Source organism: Pagrus pagrus (assembly GCF_965226575.1).
Source record: "Pagrus pagrus genome assembly, chromosome: 11".
Taxonomy (NCBI): Eukaryota; Metazoa; Chordata; class Actinopteri; order Spariformes; family Sparidae; genus Pagrus; species Pagrus pagrus.
Window position 1 is genome coordinate 3,386,036 of NC_140195.1, and position 24,630 is coordinate 3,410,665.

General features: G+C 42.5%; 1 protein-coding gene across 1 annotated transcript; it reads left to right on the forward strand.

The window, feature by feature from the left end:
• Positions 1–2,358: 2,358 nt before the first annotated feature.
• sox18 (SRY-box transcription factor 18) lies at positions 2,359–10,273 on the forward strand. Its single transcript, XM_084365766.1, has 2 exons — positions 2,359–3,226; positions 5,402–10,273. The coding sequence occupies exons 1-2, from the start codon at positions 2,821–2,823 to the stop codon at positions 6,772–6,774; spliced, it is 1,779 nt and encodes a 592-aa protein (XP_084221892.1). The 5' UTR covers positions 2,359–2,820; the 3' UTR covers positions 6,775–10,273.
• The last annotated feature ends 14,357 nt before the right edge of the window (positions 10,274–24,630 follow it).

Sequence of the window (24,630 nt, forward strand, 5' to 3'; positions counted from 1 at the left end):
ACCTTTAAAAAACTCATCTTCAGACTCAGTTGCTATTTGCTATTTTTGAATATTTGTCTTAAATATTTAAAGGAGGGCAAAAAACTCTGTTGAACGAATTAATAAAGTCAAGCTATGATATCATTTTCTAACGTATTAAAGACCCATTTCTAATGTCCACAGTTGTGACACAACTTTCTATATAGTCACTTCTATAATTAGATGATGTAATATGTATTAATAGATTCATATCAGCTCAAACAGAAGCAAAGAGTCAGAGCTTGAGTTCTCAGTTGTGTTTCCGCTCGACTAAACATAAATGTGTATTGTTTCACCTCAACACAGTTACTATAATCACACACTATAAAAACCTACAGACATAAAAATGCAGCAGATGCAGTATCTGAACACACACACACACACACACACACACACACACACACACACACACACACACACACACGCAGGCAGCCTGGGACAGCAGTGGTAAGTGGGAGTAGTTCCTGGTTGGTCGAGCAGGAGGCTCGGAGACGCCGCTGCAGTCTCCCCTGGAGCTGGGCGTGGGGGACGAAAGTACTGTAAGTGTGTGTGTGTGTGTGTGTGTGTGTGTGCGTGTGTGTGTGTGTGTGTGTGTGTGTGCAGGGGGTCATTATATTGTGGTGGAGGGAGGGGGTGGGGGGGGCATGTCCTTGGCAGACAGACAGACACACCACATATAATATTCATCTGAAGAGGTCGTTTAGGTGACGGATGAGTTTAAAAACTACTTCTGACTTTAAAGCAACAGTTTTTTATTTTCACTTTGTGGACAGTAGCTGCGTTCAAGAACTCAAGAATCTGCATCTGTATTATTAGCCGAGCTTTAAATTACACGAAGGTATAATAAAGTCTTACAACACCGACATTGATTTAATCCAATGAGCTGTCAAAATCCCCCCAAAACAGTTTTATCATGTGAATATTTGGTTATTGTGCATCTTCTGGGATTCATTTCACCACATCTGAAAGTAGCTCATGAATGCAACACTGTTCTGTGTCTGGATCTCATGATTTAAGATTCACTGAGCAGCACACGACACCACGTGACTTTGACGAGGTAACTGACGGATTATTTCACCGTGACGCTCAGAAGGAAACATTTCAGCTCAGGTGCAAACATGCGTCCTTTCATGTTTATCCATTACAGACTGTAGTGTGTGATCGCACGCTGCTCGGGTTAACTGATGCACGGAAAATGTTCCTATGTTTAAAATAATGTATCAATGAGTAATGTATTTTGAGCTGACCGACAGAACAAGAGTCAAATCTGTTCCCTCCACAGTGAAATTCTCCTTCTGAATATTTGGCGTTTTGGCTCCACAACTAATTTAACTTTAATATTAAATCAATATAATTTAATATTAATCACCCATTGAATCACTACACTCAGCTCCTGGCTCATGATTCACACTTCAGAGTCCATTTTCTTTAGTTCAGTTCAGTGTCTTGTACGAGGAACTGGCTGCTGCTGCTGCATCAACCAAACCTCGAACTTTACTGGTGGGGTACAGAATGCCTGAAACCCTGTCAGCAGCAGCACCACCACCACCTCCTCCCACCTCCTATCCAGCTCTCTCTCTCTCTCACTGAGTTGTTGTTAAGCTCGGCCACTAATCGCCTCGGTTGGGACTGCGGTCGACTGTGTTACCGCTGTCCTGCCCTCAAATACACACACACACACACACACATGCGCACACACACACTAATGCATATACACACATATACATTAGAGACACACACTATATGTGTGTATATCCATGTTTTGTCTGTCATTTGTGTGTCGACTTAATTACACATGTGTCGACTTGGTTTTCATTTTGATGTGTTTGTTTCATGCATGTGTGTTAGAGTATGTATCTGTGCATTTACATGTGTGTGTGTGTGTGTGTGTGTGTGTGTGTGTGCTAGAGTTTGCATGCATGTGTGTCTTGAGTGTGTGTATTTGTGTGTGAGAAGCTCCATTCTCAGTTGGGTAGAAACAATGGAACCTCTCTGATTACATCTCCCTGTACAGGCGGACAGGGTGTGTGTGTGTGTGTGTGTGTGTGTGTGTGTGTGTGTGTGTGTGTGTGCGTGTGTGCGTGAAGCTTCACGGGGGGAGGAAAGGGTGGCGGTCGTGGAGGAGGAAAGAGGGGGAGGCAAAGCTTGGACCTGCCTCCCCCCCACCACCACCTCCCTCCTTTGCTCTGTCTCCCACACACACTCGTCCCTTCCCCTCGCGCCCGCCTGGCGTCTCATTGGTTAAATCCCCGGCTATATATTTATATGATTGGTCAGGGCGGGGTATATATACTCAGCGTGGGTCGGTTAAATCTGGCCACAAGTTTCAAAACTTTCAAACAAGGCAGACAGACGGAGAGAGACAGTGAGTCGGACGGGCCTGAGTGACGGCGGGGGAATCGAGCTTTGGACAAACCGCTGCACCACACACTCCAAACAAGAACTGTTGTCTTTTGAGAGAGAGAGAAGAAAAAAAAAGAAAGCAAAGCGAGTGAAGAAAAGAAAGAGGCAGAGTCATTGTGGATCACTTTCAGGGGGAATATCCTGCACCACAACTTGTTTGTTTTCTCTTTTCTCTCGTCTTCCCCCCTCCTCTCACAGCTCGATGCTTTGCTTTGGGATTTGTGCTCCAAATCCATCAAATTCCTCTTCTGATCTTTCTCTTTGTCATCTGAAACATTTCGAGTTACACATTTTTTCCAGAACTTTGCAACCCAACAAACTGACACAGACGTTTGCAGGATTTCACTCGGACTAAAAAAAGAAAAGAAAAGAAAAGTTGAATCCAAGCCCGGTTCTGGAATGAATTTAACGGAGCCCAGCTTGTCCAGAGAGACTCTTCTGCATGCCAGCCGGGTGTCTCTCGGGGGCCCCTGGGCGTCCAGGACCCCGAGCCCAGCCTCTGATTCTGAGATGGGCTTCGAGCAGAGCCTCTCCGGGGATTGCAGTTCTCCCGACGGCCTCGGAAGCGGGAGCATGAGGAGAGCAGAGGCGAGGATTTCTCTCACGCCCAGTTCGGGGGGACAGAGTCCAGACTTGACCCAGGCGGGAGGTGCGTCCGCGGGCGCAGGCGATGGGAAGGCCGCGGGGGGCGAGCAGAGGATCCGCAGGCCCATGAACGCCTTCATGGTGTGGGCTAAAGATGAGAGGAAGCGACTGGCCCTGCAGAACCCCGACCTGCACAACGCTGTGCTCAGCAAGATGCTCGGTAAGACAGGAACACATTAAGCAATTAAGGGAAGTCTGACTGTGGGGCTTAAAAACTTTCTAGTGAAACCAGAATCATGAAATCCAAGTAGCTTTTCAAAAGAATCAAAGTTCAGTCATTATTTTATTTTAGAGTGAATTCTCCCACATCAGGACCCTGTTTTCTAAAAGCATCTTCAGGCTCTGATGATCTTTCGCTCTGAGTCTGTGGTTTGTTTGCTCAGATAGTCTGAAGACGGTTCTTGGAAACGGGGCCCTGAACAGTTTTTGATTGTCTGAACCAATGTATCAAACAAAAGCTTTGTAATTTGACTTTCAGGTGTTGTAGCTAAATATTTGAGCAACTTTTCTCTCACCAGTGTCGCTCAGTCACAAACCCCACCCGTCTGTGTCACTGTCGTACACCAAAAGTACTAATATGAACCATGAGGACACTGTAGTTTGTATCACACACAGACGTAACTATATGTATATGAGTAAGTAAGATTTTATAACAACCGTCATTAATAAATAGTAAATGTATTAAACTTCAGCTAATAGTTATTTAACTGTTAACAAATGAAATCCTTATAAACTGTTTGTGACACAATTATAACGCTGTGTTAACATCAGCTGCAACTTTGCTCAAATGATTTGTGAAGCATTTCATTGTTAACAGTTAAATAACTATTAACCAAAGTATTAATCAACTTTAATTTGCCATTTATTAATAAGTGTTACCTGTATATGCACATTACGCCATCCATCGTTTTAAAATCAATACATTTGCAGTCCCATATTATTTATAGGTACAGTGTGAACTATAATCATTAGGCCCATGTGTTCGCCCCGTCAGAGACAAACAGCTGGAGGAGTTTTACTTATTAACAACTTCACTCGTGATTATGAAAGCAGTAAACTGACGTTTGTAATAAATTTAAGAACAGCCGTGCAGTCTCACATGTTAGCTGATGAAAATCATCTTGCAGAAAAGATCAATTAAAGTAATATTTCACGCTCAGATCTTCACATTGAAGCGATGGAATCAGAGCGACACTTGAAAGAAGCATAAAGTTTGTTGTCTCTTCAGTGTTTGTGTCCAGAGAAACTTCACTTCTCCACCCGTCACATGTGCTCAGTATGTTTTAACTCTGTCGTTTTGTTAAAAATACACCGTCACCAACATGAATACAAAGCGACCACAACCGCTGTTCTCTACAAACTTTATCCGACCACCTCTTAACTGTGCAGGGGGTTGATGGTTTGATATAAAACATTTTGGTTGGAGTTTTCAGTGAGATTTATTTACATTTAGTCGTTTTATTTAAACAGATGTAACCAATCAGAGTCAGGGCTGAACGCTGACAGTGCATTGTTACTGTTGCAATGATCTGATGCAAAAAGGTCAGATGTTTATTTTCTTTAAATTCACTTTTATTTACGTAAACATCAAACGGCATCATTTTTCAGTGAAGTGTTTAAAAGACTGGACTTCGTGTGTCAAAAGATAGAAAGAAAGTTTTCAGTGGACAGCTCAGAAATCATTAATTGCTAGTATTTAATGAATTCACAGCAGTTAATGTGTCTGAGCAGCTTTGAGACCAGATGACATTAAGAAAAACCCACAAAATTAAGATTTGTAGACTGTAATAGAAGCTGAATTATGAACCAGGTTTACTTGAGTGCTTTGAACGACACACAGACATGTAGACACATCTTTCCTCGAGCTCAGGTGGCGATGCTGTCACATTTTGCTTCTGTTGTGAGTTTGTTTCAGTATTTTTCATCACTGCAGTTTGATTTGTTTGGAGCAACGGACTGTTCTGAAACATCAGCAGCATCTTAAATATGTACACTGATATTACCAACAAACACCAACGACTGATTGATCGATTGATTTAGTTAATCAATCTTTCTTGAAGTTAATTCTCAGCAAAATGTTGGGTTTTTTTGGCTTCTTTGACAGTAAATTGACTAATTTTGTTTGGACATAACAAGAAATTACATTACGATTGATCGATAGTAAAAAATAATACTAATAATTGTTAGTTGCAGCCTTAGACTCTACTGTGTGATGAGGGTGATGTTGACTTTAATTTTGATGACGATCCTTTTCTTGCGTACCTTCTTTTGTTGCTGAAGGTCTTAAAATTATGAAAAAATAATATTAACTATTTGGCCATTTTGATTTTTTCAGGTCAGTCTTGGAAGTCCTTGAGTGCTCCAGACAAGCGGCCTTTTGTGGAGGAAGCAGAGCGTCTCCGGGTCCAGCACCTCCAGGATCACCCGAACTACAAGTACAGGCCTCGCCGCAAGAAGACCACCAAAAAACTCAAGCGGGTTGAGCCGGGGCTTCTGCTCCACAGCTTAGCCCAAGGTGGGGCATCAGGCCTTGGATTAGGACATGGTGTCAATCCCTTGGGTGCTGATGGCATCTCTGGAGGTGCTTATGGACATCCAGGTGGGCACCACCATCACTCTCACCACCTGCTGCCCTCTCTCGGGCACTTCAGGGACCTCCAGGCCCCAGGACACCCAGAGTTGGAGAGCTACGGCCTGCCCACTCCGGAGATGTCGCCTCTGGATATTCTGGAAGATGGAGCTGGGGAATCTGTGTTTTTCCCCCAACATATGCAAGAGGAGGCAGGGATGGGAGGTTGGAGTGGGTACCACCACCACCTACACCATCACAACCAGCATTACAGCCATAATTACAACAACCACAGTCACCACAACTCTATACACGGTGCAGCAACATACGGTCAGAGCTCAGGAATGAGTGTCGGGCCCAGTTTGAGTCCTGGTAGAAGTTCTAGAGTTGACTCAAGAATGAGTTCTGTTGAGTCAAATATGACCTCGAGCATGAGCTCAGTCACTTCTGTTCTGGCGAGTTCAGTCAACTCCAGGTTAAATCCCACTCACGCGACAAGTCACCACATCGCCTTGAGGAGTCCTGTGAAGTGCCCACCACCTCTATCCGACTCCTCTTCCCCCGTTTCCTACTCCCAGCCCTCCATCAGCCTCCCCGAGCCCATAAAATCCCACCAAACTCCACATCAGGCCACAGCTCCCGTCGGCTACTTCGGCCAGATGTACGGGAGCAGCGCCCCGAATGCTGCGTATTACATGCCCTCTCACCTGGGGCAGCTTTCACCTCCTCCTGAAACTTCTCCATCTTCCTGCTCCTCCTCCTCCATCGTCCAGTCAGGCTTCCCTCCCACTTTGTCCTTAGACCACTCAAATCCAGAGTCCTCCGGCCATCTGGGGTCTTCTTCTTCTGCTGAGTTTTGGTCCGAGGTGGACAGGCACGAATTCGACCAGTATGTAAATGTTGGAAGGAATCGAGAGGAGATGTACGGACGTGGTGGGGGCTGTGGGAGTGGGCTGAAAGTCCTGAGTGGGCGCAGTAGCAGTAGTGCAGGCAACAGCATGAATAGCAGTGTTATTAACAGGGATGTCAGTAGCATTTTGAACAGTGCTGGCGGTTGCGATGAAGGCAGCAGCCCTCTTATATCTGCTCTCTCTGATGCCAGCAGCGCTGTCTACTACAGCGCCTGTATCACTGGATAAATACTCCACAGTCTCATCTCATAGTTACCTCCTTGCATACAACACAGTTTGGTTTGGTGCCATTGAAGTATTGTTAGCACATGATAGGGAGGAAGTACATCAGAAAGGCTGTACTTTTAGTCAAGTTATTGTCCTTGTTTGCTTATCTTTCAATGATTCCAAATTTAGTTTCCAAAAAAAGGTTTTCTATAAATGCTAAAAAAGAAAGATGCTGATGAGTGGTTTTCATTGTAGAAATGCTGACTGGAGCCAGAGCTGAGCAGAGCCAAAAAAACCCACAGTCGTTGGAAAAATGTGCCAACCTGTAGAAGAATTACTGACAAAGAAAGCACCTAAATAAATATATAAATGCTAATTCCTTATTTTCAGATAGCTACAGAAAGCTACAGGCTAGTGTGGCTAGTTTAGATTTGGGACATTAGCATGGGTAACTTGTAGGATATGCATTGATTAGTAGCTCTTAGCACCTTTTGTTGGCAGGAGTTCGAACAGCAAGTCATGATTTCTGCTGAGCGACTGCAAAATTTAGCTACTGTCAATCACTACGCTAGCATAGCAGATGATATTAGCTTATGGTGTTCGCTAACTTAAGGAGAATAAACTCACCATTTCTGTTGTTGGTGTCACTCTGAGCTTGATGCCTTTTATTCAAGATATTGTCTTTTGATCCAAATGAATAGTAACCAAAGCTCGAGGGAGATAAAGGCAAAAGGGCAGCTGGGTCGCACCTTAGCATAGCATTGTGTTTTCAGTTGTTTATCAAGGTGTGCTGATGGTGCATTTCATTTGAACTGGGAAGTTGGAATTTGTGTCTTGGAAAGTCGGGCGCACCTCAACGATCCTGACCTCAAAGTCCAAGGTGGCTGTTGTGTGCAGCAACAGCTTTGAAAACTGTTTACTAGCATTTTTGTCAAATGTTGTCCAGCTTATCTGTGGACATGTTGCTTCAGTGTTTGTTATCAATTGGTATTGCTAGCAATGGCTAACCGGACCAGACCCATGACGTCATTTTGTGCTCTGATTTCCAACTTCCGAGGTAAATGAAATGCACCATAGGTCTCTGTGTTAGCACGTGTAATGCTAATAAATCAGGGGGTCTTTATCAATAACTGGATACATTTATGATGTGGGATTGTTCTGGTGGCTGCACAGTCTGAAGGAAGTAGGATAGTAACAAATACTTTTTCTTAAATGAGGTGCCACGGGTTTAGTTTTTCTGCACTCTGACCCCTCTGGTGACGAACTATAGGAATTTTTTATGCTAGCAAAACTATTTCTTCAATTGCACTGTGTGTACTCGGAAAACTACAACAAATCTGAATCTCAAGATCTCTTTTTTTTTTTTTTCTTTTTTTTGACATTTCATCTCAGGACCAGACACGTATTCATCTCACTGAACTTCATTAAGTTTAGATAATTCATCTCATTTGTTTAATGGGAACAAAAGAAGGACAAAGTCAGGAGATGGACAGTGAGAAAAAAGACTCGATGGGAGAGGCTTCGATCCAGCCTCCACATATCTTCTCCGCAGTGATGCCGGGAAAAGCCTTGGCCACAGACCCAGAGCAGACCACTGATGTCTCCCACAAACTATCAGGATGTTTTACAAGCCGGGTCGGGTTCTTTTCTGACCGTGATACATGCCGTTCCCTCTCGCTCTCTCTCTCAGTCTCAGTCCATGAGAGCCTCATGTCAAACTCCATGCCAAACTCTGCAAGTTTCGAAGTTGCTTTGCTTCTTTGGCAAGATCGTGATTCGAAAAGATCTTTCTTTCAACCAGTAAGCCTCTCTGGTTCATCGGGATATCACTTGTTTAAACAAAATGTTCTTTTTCAAAGTTCAAAAAGTGTAATTTAGTCTGACAAATAACAGAAAATTGGGTTCTGTGTATCAATTCCTTTGTGGTTGATCCTGAAAACATCAACAGCGTCATTTTATACTTGAATTTCATCACGCAAAGCAACGTTACACTCCCAGATATTGGTGAGCAGTTTGACCTCTGCAACTACAAACGGCTCCATTTATAAGTTCATAGCAATTATTACGGGAACTGAGGGATAATGGTTAATGTGCTGGGGTTTTATGATATTTTGAAACATTGATTTGATGTTTACTGTATATATAAAGATGCTATGCCTTCTTGGCAGTATGTGAAGGAGAAACTGAGACTATGAAATGTTCTCTTTGCACTGGGTTTAACGTCTTAGCTGTATAGAAGAAACACTACTTATCATAAGTCAAACGTCCATGATTTTAAAACATGTTTTGTACAGAAAGGACTGTGTTTATTTTGTTTTATAGGCTCTGTTTTAAGTATGACATTTATGGGAAAAGGCTTATTTGTTTGAAGGCAGATTGCCCCTGTTTTCTCCGAGCAAGAAAGTAAATGCGCAAATTTTCCAAAAAATGTTGAACTGTTCCTTTAAAGATGATTTGAATATAAAAGCAGTGGGGTTTCCACTCGTCTCTTCTTTCTGCTCCGCCACAATGTTGTGTATTATAAACTCGCCTTCAAAAGGAAGTCTATAATTGTAAAGGTCTTCCTCAGATCTCAGTGGGTCTTCAGGGGTTTATTGGGGTTACATGTTACGGTTTGCTCTCCCAGTGACACCAGCGAACGGTAAAACTTTCCCTCCCACACCGATGTTATTCACCTAAATGACTGGAAATTAAAATGAGAACTTGTGGTTTTGTTTGTGCTGAGAAAATCAACAGTTGGAGCCACTGTAGAGGTCTCTCTGTGTGTTTATGTAGCATTTATCCTGTAATATTATTGTATACAGCGGGGGCAAAAAAACAGAAGTCTCTCTCTCTTCAAGGATTTTTATCCGGCATCTGTTCCGCATTAGTCCGACAGACAATACGTTTTTTTGGACATGAAACAGTAGAAGAAAAATCGAGGATCTCGTACAGTGAAACAATTTATATTTACCACACTGTTCATTGTGGCTGCCGCTGGTTAAAAAACAGAGAAACAGTAGATTTTTCCGAACATTTCCTCTGGAGGACGGAGCCACAAGCAGCAGTTCAAGCAAAGTATAAAAAAAAAAAAAAAAATACTTCTTACATCTGCATTTGACATTCTTTTGTGTTGACACCAAACACAGTCTTGTTTCCATTTTAATTTATTGTGACACATAAAGAACATCAGAGAGACAGGCGTTTTTTTTTTGGAGTCGTGCAATAACTCTGAGGCTTTTGGTAATAATTATCTGAAGAAGAAAAAAAACAAAACAAAAAAAACGAAACACCCAAGACTTTGGGATGAAATCAAAGGGGCATTTTCTCAGCAGTCATATATAACGACAAATTAAAACCAGGATTTTCCCAGAAGTGTCACTGTGATGCCTTTAAACATGTCTGACAGGGACCAGTGTTATATTTTTCTGTAGTAAAATTGTTCTGTTTGTGTTTATATTTGAAAAATGTGCGTTGGCTGTAAATGGATTTGTTCTGTTTTATAAAATAATTTTACAAAATAAACACTTCTAAGGTTGCACTTTTGGTTTGTGAGTCTCTGGAGTGAAAATATCCACATTTTTGTTACGCTTTTGATCCAAAGACTGTTTCACATTCAGAGCCGAGCGACACGACAGAAACCTCAGAGAACAAATCTGTCAAGAGCAAAAAACTCTGTTTAGATGATATGTTTAGTTAGTTTGGTAATATATCGATTTGTGGCCCAAAACTGTTTAATTCTGTTACAATGTCAGGATTTGAGTATTATTCACATTATGATAAGTGTGTTTAGCCACATTCTTTGTGTTTGGACAGATAAAAACAATATTTAGTTCGGTAAATATTCATTTTTTAGTTTTGGAAAAATACAATTAAATTATGATTTTGGAAGCAGGTTCATTGGTTTCAAGTTAGAAATATAATAGTAAATCTAATATGAGCCAGTACCTGAACACGGGTGATTACTTTCAGCTGAACCGGGTCAAACCACTTCCTGTTTACAGTCATGGCTCCTTCCTGTAACCTTTCACTAATGGTGGTCCACCTTCAACACTTCTTGTTATGTTGCTGAGAAAACCCACCAGGGTTTTATTTGGGAGTTTACGTAGAGATCCCAAAATTTCAAAAGACACCAATTCAGGTCGACTATTGGGAATACATGCACGAATAACCCAGAATATTTCCATTTAACGTGACAGCGATAAAAGGGAGGTAGTCTCCTTTTCATTGTTACGAGCCCAGCTCCCACGCACCACCAGCAACAAAGTATTTGCAGCCATTTTAAGGTTTTATTTAAAATATTTGACAAAGAAGCAGAACGCTGCCAGTGTGGCTCAAAGTGGAGAGAGGAGAGCCCCCGGGAACTGAGAGGAGCCGGTCTTTAAACTGCAGCTCGGAGGCTTGAACCAATCAGCTTCCTCCGTCCACATAACCTGCAGCCAATCACACACTCACACAGGTACCAGAACAGAGATTAAATCAGAGGACATCAAAGCTCATACCTTTACAGAAATGTTCATACGACCTCCAGGGTATATGGTATAAGATAATCCTTTATTGATCCCAACAGGGGAAATTAAAATAGGAATACGTTTGTGACGTTTGTCCAAAGCTGGTCTGAGAGCTGCTAAATGGATTATTCAGCCTAAACTTTCCCATCTGCACTCACAAAACCTCGTTGAAGCCATTTACAGGCCAGATCCTGCTCATAATCTGTCCTCTTTGTGCCAGAAGACAGCCGACTGTGCCGACTGTGGCACTGAGCTGCAGCAAATTTGGCCATTTAACAAACACCACATAAACCCCATGTCTCTAGTGATGCTAGAGAAAACGTCAGACGGTCAACAAAATCATTTGTTTAGTTACCAGAATCATCTGCTAGGAGCATAAATTTCCACTGGAAGTTCTGGAAATTCATGCAGTTGTTGTCAAGATACTTCAGGCCACATCATTTTGGATTGACCTCACTAATAACCTATAAATATCAAACAAAGGCACATTATTTCAGACGTTGTCTTCCACCCAGCAGTCTTCCACATGTGTGGTTGTGTTAATTTCATTTTGTTTTATTTCAACAACATCTCACTTGAACCACTTGTTCGTTGGTTTACCTCGGCTCTGCCCTGGAAAGCACTTGAATTTCATTTTAGTTTCACATTCATTCAGCCTGACATCGCGCTCTCACATTGTTTACTCTTGTTTTGTTTTGCCTAAGCCAATCAGAAGCAAGTGACATACCCATTTTTTCTTTTTGAGTTGACACTAAAGCTGTGGCTGCGGGTGCACGGAGCAGTTAGATGTACATTTCTTTCACGTCAATTCTAAGCCTTCTGCAAGAACTTGGTGCAGGTTTTTCTTTTTGTTTCATGTCTGTGGCAAAGCGGTGACGTTCCCATTCATAATCCACCTCCACAGCAACACATGAAAGCAGTCACCGATGACATCACCAGAGCTATTTGCAATTGCTGAACAAAATCAGAGCTGCAGGTGGTGACTCAGAGGTCTGGGACCAGGTTCAGATCAAAGTGTTTGGAGCGACAGATGGACTGAATAACTTTACAGAACAATTATTGAGAATGCAGCGAGAAAAGCGGCATCTGTAACTGAAGTGTTTTCAGCGTCCACTGTCAAAGTTGTGTATCTCAGTCCTCTTGTTGGTTTTAAAGGAGGGGTGGGAAGAGGAGGACAGCACTGACGGAGAGACAATCACCTCAGTGTTTAATCCTCTGTGATCTGCTCTGATTCTGTCCTCTCCGGGTCTCCAGATCCGACGCTAAACGAGTTTGGCTCGGCAGGACAGTTTCCCCCCCGAACGAACCGCCGACGGACTCAAAAGAAAACATTTGGAACAAGGAAAAACTGTTCTCTCTCTCTCTCCTCTCCGACGGCCTGTTTTCTTCTTCTTTTGTTGCAGTTTTTTGGTTCTCGTTTTATTCCCTCTCAGCCCCCAGTCGCTGCAATTTTCTCTTCGTTTTTCTTTTCTTTCCCACGACTTTGATTCAGTTTGTCTGCTGTTTCATTCCGTCTTTGGGAATTTTCTAAACCTCTCCATCTCTTTCTGCCAATCCTTTATCCCATCTTTGCTTTTCTCTGTTTGATTACATCTCACCTCTTTCCTCTTCTCGGTCTTTTATCTCTCTTTTTCCACCATTTTCTTTCTGCTTTGTCCGTTACCTCATTTTTACTGTCTGAATTTCACTTTATCTCCAACTCTTTCATGTAACTATTCTGCTTTACCTCCTTTCATCTCATCTCCTCCCAGCCTCTTTGTTCTTTTTGCCTCTACCATCTGGTTTCTTGATGGTTGTCCTCTTACGTTGTTCTTTTTTTCATCACATTTAGGTCTTTTCTGTCCAAATCATATTCTTTTCTCTCCCTTCTTCTTTCATCCCACGCTTCGTATTTTCTTCCAGTCCCTCAAACAAATGCCCTCTGGCTTTTCCCAAAGTGTGTGTTCACTTTTCCCCTTTTCCTTTTCACCTTCCAACTTCCAATTTTTGTTTTTCTCCTTTCCTTTCTTCTTTCTCAACCAACACCCTTCTTCCAATCATCCTCTTTTGGTCTCTTAATCTCTTTTCTCAACAGTTTTCCCATCTCCGTCTCGTTTTACTAACCCATTTTACATTGTTTCACCTCGCTCCCTCCCTCCTCTTTCTTCCTATTGACCTATTTTTTTGTCTCCATTCGTCATCTTGTCTGATTCATCCCTTTCTGCCATCTATCTCCCGCTGACCGATCCACTCTTGTTTTCACTCTATCATCTTTATTCTTCTTTCATCAAAACCCGTTCATCTGTTCTCCTCGTTCATCGTTTCACCTGTATCACCTCATCTTTCCCCCTCCTCCATCTCTTTATCACATATTTGCTTTTAATTTCCCTTTCAACAGTTTTCCTTGTTTTTCCCTCATGTCTTCATCTCCTTTCTCTTCTTTCACACACTCCTTTTTTCCACCTCGTTCATCTTGTCATCCAACCTTTCTTTTTTCTCCTTATTCTGACTCTCTTTTCTCTTTCTAGCAAACTTTCCATCCTTCTCCCTCTTTCTCCTCGTCTTTCCTCCAGATTTTGCTTTGTGTCACCCCATTTACCCCCTTTTCACTTCACTCTTCCCCCTCGTTTCGTCTGACTCGCAACTTTTTTTATGAACACTTCCATCAGATTCAATTATCTTTTGGTTCGGAGAACTGAAGGTTTTACAAACCTTAACTGGGCTATAAAAACCAAGCTGGGGATTGTGTGTGTGTGGTGTGGGGAGTGTGTGTGTGAGTGTGTTTTCCTACATTGGGTCGCACTGTGCTCAGTGTGTGTGTTAGTGTAAGGGCTTTTTAACAGTGTGTATGTGTTGCTGAGGTAACTGACAGGAATGTGAGCAACGAGAAGGAAACTCCGTGGAAGTTTTGGGATGTTCGGAAAGGGTGTGTGTGCCTCTGTGTATCTGTGCGTGTGTGTGTGTGTGTGTGTGTGTGTGCAGGGAGAGAGAGGAAGAGGTGTATATTTTTATGGGAACACCTCACCCCGCTGCTTGTTACCCTGACTGGAAAAGATAACACAACGCTAGATTCCCCTGCTCCCAGCTGGAAATGAACACACGTGAGCTTCCAGGGTGTGTTCATGGTGTGTGTGTGTGTGTGTGTGTGTGTGTGTGTGACTCAGTGAACATTGAAATGATTGTACCACAACTGTTTGTCTGCCCTGAATTAAGTCATGTACTGTATGTATGTCATTAATTTATGTGATTGCTTTTGGGGTAAAGTAAACCACATGTAGCTCGACGTCCCTGGATGCTGTGTTTGTCATTTATTTAATGTGTATAGTTACATATATTCCTGTGATTCCTTGTCTTATTATTCTGTCCATGTTTAAAAGATGTATTATGAGAGTTGCAAAATGTTTTAAGTGTGCATTAATGCTTCAATGCATCCAAATAAGGACTTTGAATGTGAGCCACCTGCCACTCCTCTGAAGGATGAAGCCAGCGTTAAAGTCCAACCAGACGATCAATATTCTCCCATCAGGCGTGATCCTAGTTCGGCCTGCGACAGCCAAAAACACACGGCTGCATGAAGAGTCCTCAGTGAAATCCACTGAAAGTGACACAAAGTATTCAATTATCTGAGGACTCAACCACACGTGATAAGTAACAGTCGCCTCCACCTGTGTCTAAATTGTTGTGCATTTTGGAGTATGGCTGAGGTGTGTAGTGTCCTTTGATTTTCAGAAGACATCGGGACAAAGAAGAAGAAGAAGAATTGCATCAGACGCTTCTTCTCTTGGAAGAGGACGATGAGGGAATTCCCCGGGTTGCTCCGGTTTCCCCGACATGACATTTGTAACATGAAAAAAAAGCTAACCAGGCCACTCATTGTGCCACCATGGCCGAATATGATATAGCGGGTAATGACGTTCATCAAATGTTTTTGTCTAATGTCATTTATCTGCGTTGAACTTAAGGATCTGTCTCGTGAGACTGTCTTCCTACTAAGCTCACCACAATATGTTAGTAGACTGACATCAAGACTTTGTTGTTCACACAGTTTGTTTTCTTCGTCAGTCCAGAAAAATAATTCCCATCAGAGCTTTGCCGATGGAATCACGGCGAATCGGCGATGCTTACATCTGGTTTGACATCATAGACTGGTAGACATACAAACAAACGTCATCCCTATGGCACTCAACACAGCAGCACTTGGTGACCAATCAACATTTCTTACTGCCCCCCCAATCAAGGCAGTCTAGAACCGGGCCCGTTCCCCAGACAGCTTAACAACCATTCACACCTGGGCCTTTGCAACCCACACGAAGGCCAGTTGGACAAATGACCCACATGAGGCCCTAACGACTCTGTAAGGACACTCCCACACAGAGTTTAAAAGCCTGCGACTCCCCTCCAGTTAGTCAGAACTGAAGAAGCCTCGTGGATGAGAGGTGAAAAGTCCAGTTTCCTACGATACAGCACTTAGATTTTCCATGACCCGGATGACTGAGAACCTTCATCAACATTGGTTATATTATGAGTCTGAACAGAAATTAGCAAACTGCACAGTAACTGTAGGAGGCACTAATTGTAGTTGTGCGATTGGATATTGTGTTTGATTAAATTCCCACATGCCAAACCGAGGACCAGGTAATATATACGCACATATTTGGCCAAGGGGCCGAGTAGCCACGTCCGTGCAGCTCCTTTTGTGAATAAGCGATGGAGACGTCTTTGATTTTGTCCTCACGGTGTGAAAACATGGTGAGAACAGACAGACGGACCTGGAGACACACATTAAAGATGCATATGGAGATAGAGACACAGAGGAACAATAAAAGCTCCAGAGAGAAACACAGGGAGAGGCAGCGAGAAAGGAATTTGTACATCCATGTGTTGGAGAGAGAGAGCGAGAGAATGAGAGTGATTAAGAGAGAGAGACTATGCGAGAGACTTCAAGGGACAGAAAGAGAGAGAGTGAGGGATTTTCCCGTCTCTTTCTGTCTCTGTGGTGTTTTATTGGCCACATGTGGTTACGATGTCAGATCAGTCACCACAACTACACACTGACTCACTAACATGTGTGTGTGTGTGTGTGTCTGCGGTCGTCCATGTGTGTGTGATTTCAGACTGCGATGTGAGATGACAGTTGGTTTACACTGTCAATGTGTTTGTTTGTGAATTTGTGCAACCTGCGACTTCTTTGTGTATAAACGCAACATATACATACATGCACACATACAGACAGCACTGAAATGTTCCTGCATAAACCTTTGTGTGTGTGTGTGTGTGTGTTTCCAGTATTTGCATGCATGTGTGTCCGTGTGTGTGTCATTATACTGTAAATGTGTGTGTAAGTGACCAAAACTTTCTTTTTTTATGTCCATGTGCTTTTGAATTTCCACCCTTGACTCTAACCACCGAACATGAAATAATGGTGTGTGTGTGTGTGTGTGTGTGTGTGTGTGTGTGTGTGTGTGTGTGTGTGTGCATATTAAACTGGAATTGATGGCAGATACAGTCGAGACTCAGAGTCGTGCTTCAGGGCTTTTTTTTATGTGCAGATATGTGACTTTTCTTCTGTGAATCTCTTTTTATATTTTCTCTCTAAGCACATTCACATTCGGTGGTCTAGTAAACATACCTACTGTATCCATCCGACCATCTGTTTATTTGTGAGCCTCGTCAGAATGATTCAAGTCTTTTTAATTAAGTTTCTTTTATAGAGATCAAAGTTTGCACATGTGCCTACATTGCCAATTCATTTCCAAGCAGAGAAGCTGTAGCTGGAAATCTTTATATTAATGTAAAACATAAGATCGTGTGATTGTTATAAAGCCATCTGCGTTTTCCAGCTTTTTACATCTGCTTCCATCGCGGAGGATTCCTGTGTCAGTTAACTGTTGTGCTACTGCAGCTTTACATAGACGAGGATGGCTCATCTGCGTCACTTTTCTTCTAAACTTGACCAAACACATAAATGGCCGACATGTCAACGAGTTGTAAAATTTTTCCTTTTGCAACACATCGAATACAATAAAAATGATGGATGCATGATGGGAACCAAAAACGATGTTCCAAGATAGAGCAGTGAAAGTTGCTTACTCAGTGGCCATGCTAAGAAAAAAGAAAAACAAACTGTCTATTCTTTGTGTTTCTTCATGTTGCAGGGCTGTGCATGCAGCATAGAGACACTCAGCATGTAAGAAGTTTGCAGGATCTCGTCTGTTTTGTCGCCTTTCTAAATTTAAAAATAAGCATGAACAAGCGAAATTGCAACACAATGACTAAGCAGTTTGTCTAAGCTAAGCAACTAATGTTAGCATGACTAGCTAACCTGTTATCTACAATATATCCAGCATTAATTCAAGTGCAAAGAGTTAGCCTATCATTAGCTAGCTGCATGGCGACATTAGACTGTGTGGAAGCTGGTGTCACACTGATCCTGGATGCTAAATCGCTGTATCAGAGTTTCGGCTAACACTAGCGGCTTTGTCCCATCCTGCTATTTATCAGATGTGGAGAAGTGTACCCCAGTTTTGCACTAATGCAGTGAGAGAGTACTGCAGGAATAAGTCCCTAAGTCTTTTGAATGAGTTAGCATTTTTGCACATCCGGTTCCCTCGTAAAAGTCAATGATTTTTTGTTTTTTTGTGCCGGTTTTCAGTCAGAAATGGCGTCTATGCTCAACACTAGCTTAATTTTCACGTTTTGTTCTACAACATAAAACATCAGTTAATACAAGTTTAATAATACAGTGTTAACATGTTTATGTACAAAAGGCTGCTGCTAAGTGTCTAAATGAGACTACAGAGGTTGTTGGGAATATCAAACATCATCACGCCGAACACGTGGACACATCCACTCACTCGTCTTTAGTTGCAAACTCACTTTCCAACTTGCAGATGGATCAGTTTGTAGTAAAGTGTATATTATCGTGTAGTAGGACTCTTAGTGTCGGTGACCCTGAAGTCATGTGACTGTGATGTAGTCTGTTTATAGCCTAACGTTAGCTTTTTACTCCTGGAGATGTCATCTACGCTTCAGAAATCTTAAAAGTGGTGTTCCTCTGTGAAGGTTATCTTGATGAACAAAAACATTTAAGTATCATAAACTCATGTTTTGCCGCAGATATTTCTGTAATTATACAAAATCCAATTGAAAAATCCCTTTGGCCTTTTTGCTCAGGATATACAGTATGTAGACTCCAGCCTTCATTGCACAGCACTGAATAAGCATGACACTGTATGTAGCCATCAAATGCATCTCATCTCAGACACTTTTGCACGTTTCTTATTTTAATTAGAGTCAGACAGAAATATTAAAACATCAGTTAGAAACAGCTTTAGACAGTTTAAAGGCAAAGCTAATTAGCTAGCTGAGAGCTACGGCTGATAAAGCAGCAGGATGTCATTTCAGCGAAATCAACAGAAACCAAAGAGAAATTAAAAGCTGCTTCTGTGTCAAATCAAGGAGCCATTGTCTCAATAATTCATTCCCAGCATTAAATCTGTTATCTGTCAGTATTTTTAACTGCATTATGTGCTTTTTGTGGGGAATGTGAAGCTTGGCAGCCATAGCAACAGTAACCATAGGGATGGGAGTTGGTGAATAGTCGTTCGTTCCTTTAACACTAAACCAGTCTGCAGCCGGCCTGCTGTGCAGCTCTGGTTGGACCAGATGATGTCATGGTGGGGGGGGGGGGTTTCTCTCTTTCCCTTCTCTGCCGCAGGATGTCAGGCTCTCCTTCATGCCCCCACTGCTTCCTGTTTCCTGTCTCTGCGTTCACTTCCTGTCAGAGAGGCTGCTGGGGACAGGAATGAACGGAGAGAGGACGTTTACTGGAGCAGAGCTTGTAGAAATGTTTGCTGTAAGACTGTATGAGCTCACAAAGACTCTTTATCCTCTACAGTACATGAGACAGAAAGCTCTTTACACTTAAATATGTTTAACGGCGTAATAAAAGTGCAGAACATGAAAGGAAAACCATCAAAAGTGAGGTCAAGGACAATAACTCAGAAATCATTCCAGCCTCTGTGCTGGATTCAGACTGTGGGATTCAGATTTTCCCTTCAGGGAGGAAGCTGAATTGTGTCGACTGTAACCTGGTGACAGTCAGTCTATTTCCACGACTCACAGGAAAGACAGAATGACCTCTGACCCCCGACCGAGGCTGTCTTTACTTTTAATAGACGCCAGCGTGACACATAGATCTGACCACAGGACTCTTTCTCTCCTCCCACTGCCCTCGTTCTTTCTCTACACCTCCCCATCATTTCCTCCTTTCTTTTTATTCTCCTGTCTTCTCGCTCTGTCACTTATCCATCTGTCCTTGTCCTTTTTCCTTCTCCTCCCTGTCTGCCACCAGCGTCCTCACTCCTCCCTCTTCTGTCGTCACTCCTTTTCTCTCCCATGTCTTATTTTCTTCTCTACCTCCCACTCCCTTGTTTCTTAAGGCTGTAGTATTTTTCCAACAAACTACTTTGTGCAAAGCAACGTCTGATCTTAGTGTTGCTCTGAGCGACTGCAGTCATTTCATCGTGAAGACGCACTGAATGCAGAGTGACTTGAGTGATTCACCTCTCAAGGAACTGTGACAGCAGGTGACACGAAACAAACATTTAGATTTTATTTAGATAAGTGCAATATTTGCGATCAAGTGTAAATCAGCCAATGGTTTGTGGACTTTTTTTTTGGCTTTCTGGCCATCGCCATCTTGTTTTTATGGAGCCAGAACCATATTTGGACGAAAAGGGTGGAGCTGGAAAGGATATCCTGATTGGATCCGACTGAGAACATACCCTGCTTTATCATCTAGTTTGCTCAAAGTTGGACCACAATTTACAAAATGAACATCATGTTGTGTTGAAGAAGTCTTGAAAATAGAGGTCGAGAATATGAACTCATTAGGAAACTGTTTAGGGTCATTTTTTCATTAGCTTACATACATCAGACTTCTTTTTGAAACCAGTGGAGTCGCCCCCCTGCTCACCACCAGATTTTATACAACCAATATTTGTGATTTGCTGAAGAAGTGGTGATGCAGTCTTGGGACAGGAAGTAGTTTTATTCTGGAAGTCTTTTCTAGGTGTTGATGAAAGTCTTATAGAGGAGAGTACTTTGATATATGTCATGTCTCCAAGATCACAGACAAAACAAAGCCCTGCTTGGCATGTAAGCTGTTGGGGAAAAGCAGACTGTCCTCCACAACACAAACAACAGCATAAATCCTTTCAGTAAGTTTCCCCACAACAACATATGTTTACATGCATGTGACTGAGCCAGATGAGCCAAAGTAATTAAAAAGAAGTCAGGTGACGTTATAAAGTGATACAGTCGATAAATCATCAGACTTTAATGCGAGGAACTGCTGCCCGTCTTCTTTTTCCACCGACAGTCAACATTTCTTATGACCAAGACTGTACCCGAACCATTACCACTTGTTTATAGCTGCAGCATGATTAGAGGCAGCGTATCACCAGAAAGTTGGTCCGTCCACCTCTACTGTAGGAAACAATGAAATGCTCAGCCCCATAGGTCTCATAGGTTTCTTATCAAACACATTAATACTGTCAATGTTAAACAGTTAGCTGCCTTTATAAGCTATTGCTAAATAGCTTTTGCTGTTTACTCACCAAACGTCTGCAGAGGTGGAAAGGAACGCCGACTTTAATTATTTTTGTTTCTGTGTTTCTTTCAAGAAACTGAGACGAGTCCATTTGCCTTCGATATTTAACACTAACCCCCAAATTCCACCAGATCCGTGTTCGGTCCGTGTCCGATCCACCACGGCAGCGTAGCTGATAGGCTTCACTGTAGTCTATGTGTGTACTTCCACTGGCTCCGCTGCGTTGCGTATCTACTCCGTTGCAGCTCCGGGAGTCTGGACCCCTCCGTAGCAGATACGCAAGGCTTCTATTTCTGCTGGGTGGGGGTTGACGGACGACGGAGCACGGAGCAAAACCGTTGCGGAGCCGTTCCGCAATGTACATGCAACCAGTGAGAACCTTCATCAACAACTTTAATTCTTCTTTTACTTCTGTTTCGCCACTTGCCGCATGTGGTTTCTTGCCAGAAGCCGGGTGGTTAGAAATTGACCCCTCGATTGACGTCTTCAACCTGTCATGTTTCACTGAGGGCAGACTGGAACGCTGCAGTGATTCACTGTTGTCTCTTGTGGTAAAATTGGTATTACGAGACAGAATGGCGCGAGGCTAACTGGTTAGCATGCAAACTTCACTTGACATCTCTGCAACACATCACATAGATGTCTTTGAAATAATGTCAGGAATGTTGTTTCTTCACATTCTGTTGATGATGTTCGTTCATTTTTTGAATGTTTTGACCTTAAATTCTTCCATGTGGCTCCTTCCAGTGGGTGTGACGGTGAGATTGAGAGTTTTGGATCGCAATAAAACAATGTTTTTATTCTGTTTTTCTTCCCCTTCCTCTCCACCCTCTCTCGCTCTCCTGTCCCGTTTCTATCTTTTCGTCCTACCTCCCCCTCTCTCCCTCCTTCCCTCCTCCCTCTCTGCTCAGTGGGAGCCAAGGTGTGGGTGTTAAACCTCTGAGGTCTGCTGGTTTGGTGGCCTTGGCTTTGAAGGGCTTGTGGGTTGCGGGTTCAGATCCCGGGCAGGCCTGACCGCTAACCCTGACTGGTGGAACCCATCTATCACCGTGGAAACAGTCAAAACGGCCAATCAGTGAGCCAGAATCTGAGTCAGCAGGAATCCAGAGAAAGGGACCAGTTTTTGTTTTTTTTATTCTTCCCTCTCAGACCGAGTTCACTTTTCTACTTTTCTGTCTTCATCAGTAATTAGTTTTAGCACTTCGTAGATGTGACGGAAAAATAACAAGACGTTAAAGTGATGATAAAAGAGGTGAAAAGTATCTGAAGTGTTGATTCATTCTTGGGTTAAACAAGGTTTAAACATTTTTGTTTAAATTTAGGCTGAGGTTTTGGTCAGTGTGTTATTTGTTTAACTAAAACACACAGCGGTCCGGACATTTTTCCGGCAACAAAATTAAAGCATTTATTGTATATTGATGCATTTCAGGGCTCGATGAAAAGATAATTGCTCATATTTAGATCTCATTCAATGTTTTCTTTTTACTGTTCCGTTTTTTCTCCTCTCTCCTTATAATTGCATGCCTTATCTAAATGTCTAAATGTCATTTCCCCCGAACAGCTGAACAGAATTTAAGATGAGAAACAGTTTAAAACGTTGAAAAAAAAACAAAAAAAAAAAACGTGGGAAAAGCAGAGCCGACAAGAGAAAACAGCAACCTAAATGAAAGACAACCAGCCTGTGTGAGAACAGACGAGGGCATTTTTTTAGGGACTTCAGGCTCTCTGTGGTCTCCAACGTCTATTTTTAAACCCGTGACAAAAGTACCCCGTGCTATTTGTGGCCGAGTGGCTCCAAAACGTTCTGTTATAATTCAGTCTATTTATCTTTCTGGCTCCCCTGGCTTTTCCTAAAACCTACATGCATGTCTAAACACGGGGTTTTATGAGCGCAGCGCTGATGTGGAAATCTCCTAAAATTAACCGGAATTTCAGCCCATTTTTATATATTTGTCTGTTGTTGGTTTGCGTCCGCGGCGTTGTCACTATAACAGGCACTGACGCCGCGTGGGAGTGAGTGTGTGTGTGCGTGTGTGTGTGGCGTGGTGACCCAGCATGACGCCGTAGTAAGCATCGCACACGGCTGCCAGCAGACAGAGAGAGAGAAGGAGTGTGGGAAAAAATGAAAGAAGAAGAAGAAGACAAAAAAAAAAGAGGCAAGGAGGAGGGAGGGAAAGTGATGGAGATGAAAATGTAGAGAGAGAGGAAGAAAGGGAAACATGAAAGAAATAAAGAAAGGGGGTGAAGCAAGAGACAAAAGAGAGTGAAGCCGAGTGCGAAGAAGAAAAATCTGTGTCCTAATCAGCAAAAATGTCCGACGCAGCAGGAGGCATTGTTCTCGCTGTAATTTGCATTTCAAGGCCTATTTTTAAATGATAAATTCTTGTTTCTCGACGGCGAAGCGCTGGAGTCTCACGGATAATTGCATTTCTTGTGGCCATCAGCTATAAATATTTCATTTTCTTCTTCTGAGAAATTATATAGTCTGAGTCTGAAACCGTGGAATCATATAATATTCAGAAACGCTGCTGCAATCGGTAACAAAGACGACTTTATCTGGAGCCAACCAGTGGAAAACCTTCTGGCTTCTTATGGCACGTATACCGGTTGCGGTGCGAACTGTACTGTAAATGCTGTAACGAGACGGCGACAGAGTAACACGGAGAGACAGAGGCAGTGACACAGAGACAGGGCGTCCATATTTTTTGGTCTTTTCTTGTTATTGTTTTTCTTCTTCCTTCAGTTTTCCCCGGCTCAGGTTTCCCCCTCACTACGTTTCCCAACATATCATTGGCCTCAGTGTGTGTGAGTGTGTGTGTGTCTGGAGCCATGAGATGGAGAGTGTGGTTAACCCACTGGTGTGACCAGGGACACAGGGGCACCTCGCTCGCTCGCTCTCTCTCTCTCTCTCTGTCTCTAAATGTCTCTCTCTCTTTTTCTGTCGAGTCCAAACTCCACTTAACTGACCCGACCCATTCTCTTGATTGTTTGTTTGTTTGTTTATCTCGTGACTGGTCATGATAAACCTCAGGTATTGTGAGCTGAACCAGAAACATTATACTGTTGATCGTTTCTTGTATCAGATCTTTGCTTTCTGATGAATCGCTGGATAATTTAACCTTTTCAGAAAATGCAATTAAAATATAATGATGATGATTGTTTTGAGCTGGATAATGGAGACGGGTCATCAAGGAGACGTCTCGTCTACATATATAAATGCCGGTAAGCTTAATACCAGCTCGTGGGGGTCACACAGTCTCTCTCCCTCCTGGTTTTCACTCTTTGGTTGGTTGCATTCAGCTGACATTGTACATCCAGCAAACACTGGTATAACAAATTTCCTTCACTCTTTCAAGTGGACATGCTGTTAGCTATCAACCATTAGCAGTTTGCGCTGAAGGTCTATCGTTTTGTGACTGTGTGCGTGACGTGCATCAGGTGTGTGTCTTCCAATCAGACACACCTGTTCCCTCACTTTGACAGCCTTTGCAGGTAGATTTTGTTTTTGCTGGAGGTGTATGGAATAGGAATATGGACGTTTAACCATGTTTTTTTCCCATTTATCTTGTTTTTTATTATTATTGTGACTTCTGGAATTTGATCCTTAGGTTTTTTTTCTACTTTGATTTGTTTTGTTGGCTTTTATCTAAACTGATTAAAACAGAAGTTGAATCAAATCCCATGTTTTTTTTTTTTGTTTGTTTTTTTACTGAAATTGTAATTACATTCAACCATTACCATCTCTGCCAGTCTGTAGCCAGTATATATCAGTCTCTGTGGCTGCTTGACCTGCTC

Coding starts and splice junctions, on each gene's coding strand:
- sox18 (XM_084365766.1), top strand. CDS start 2,821: ATGAATTTAACGGAGCCCAGCTTGTCCAGAGAGACTCTTCTGCATGCC. Junction 3,227..5,401: donor TGTGCTCAGCAAGATGCTCG/GTAAGACAGGAA, acceptor TGATTTTTTCAG/GTCAGTCTTGGAAGTCCTTG.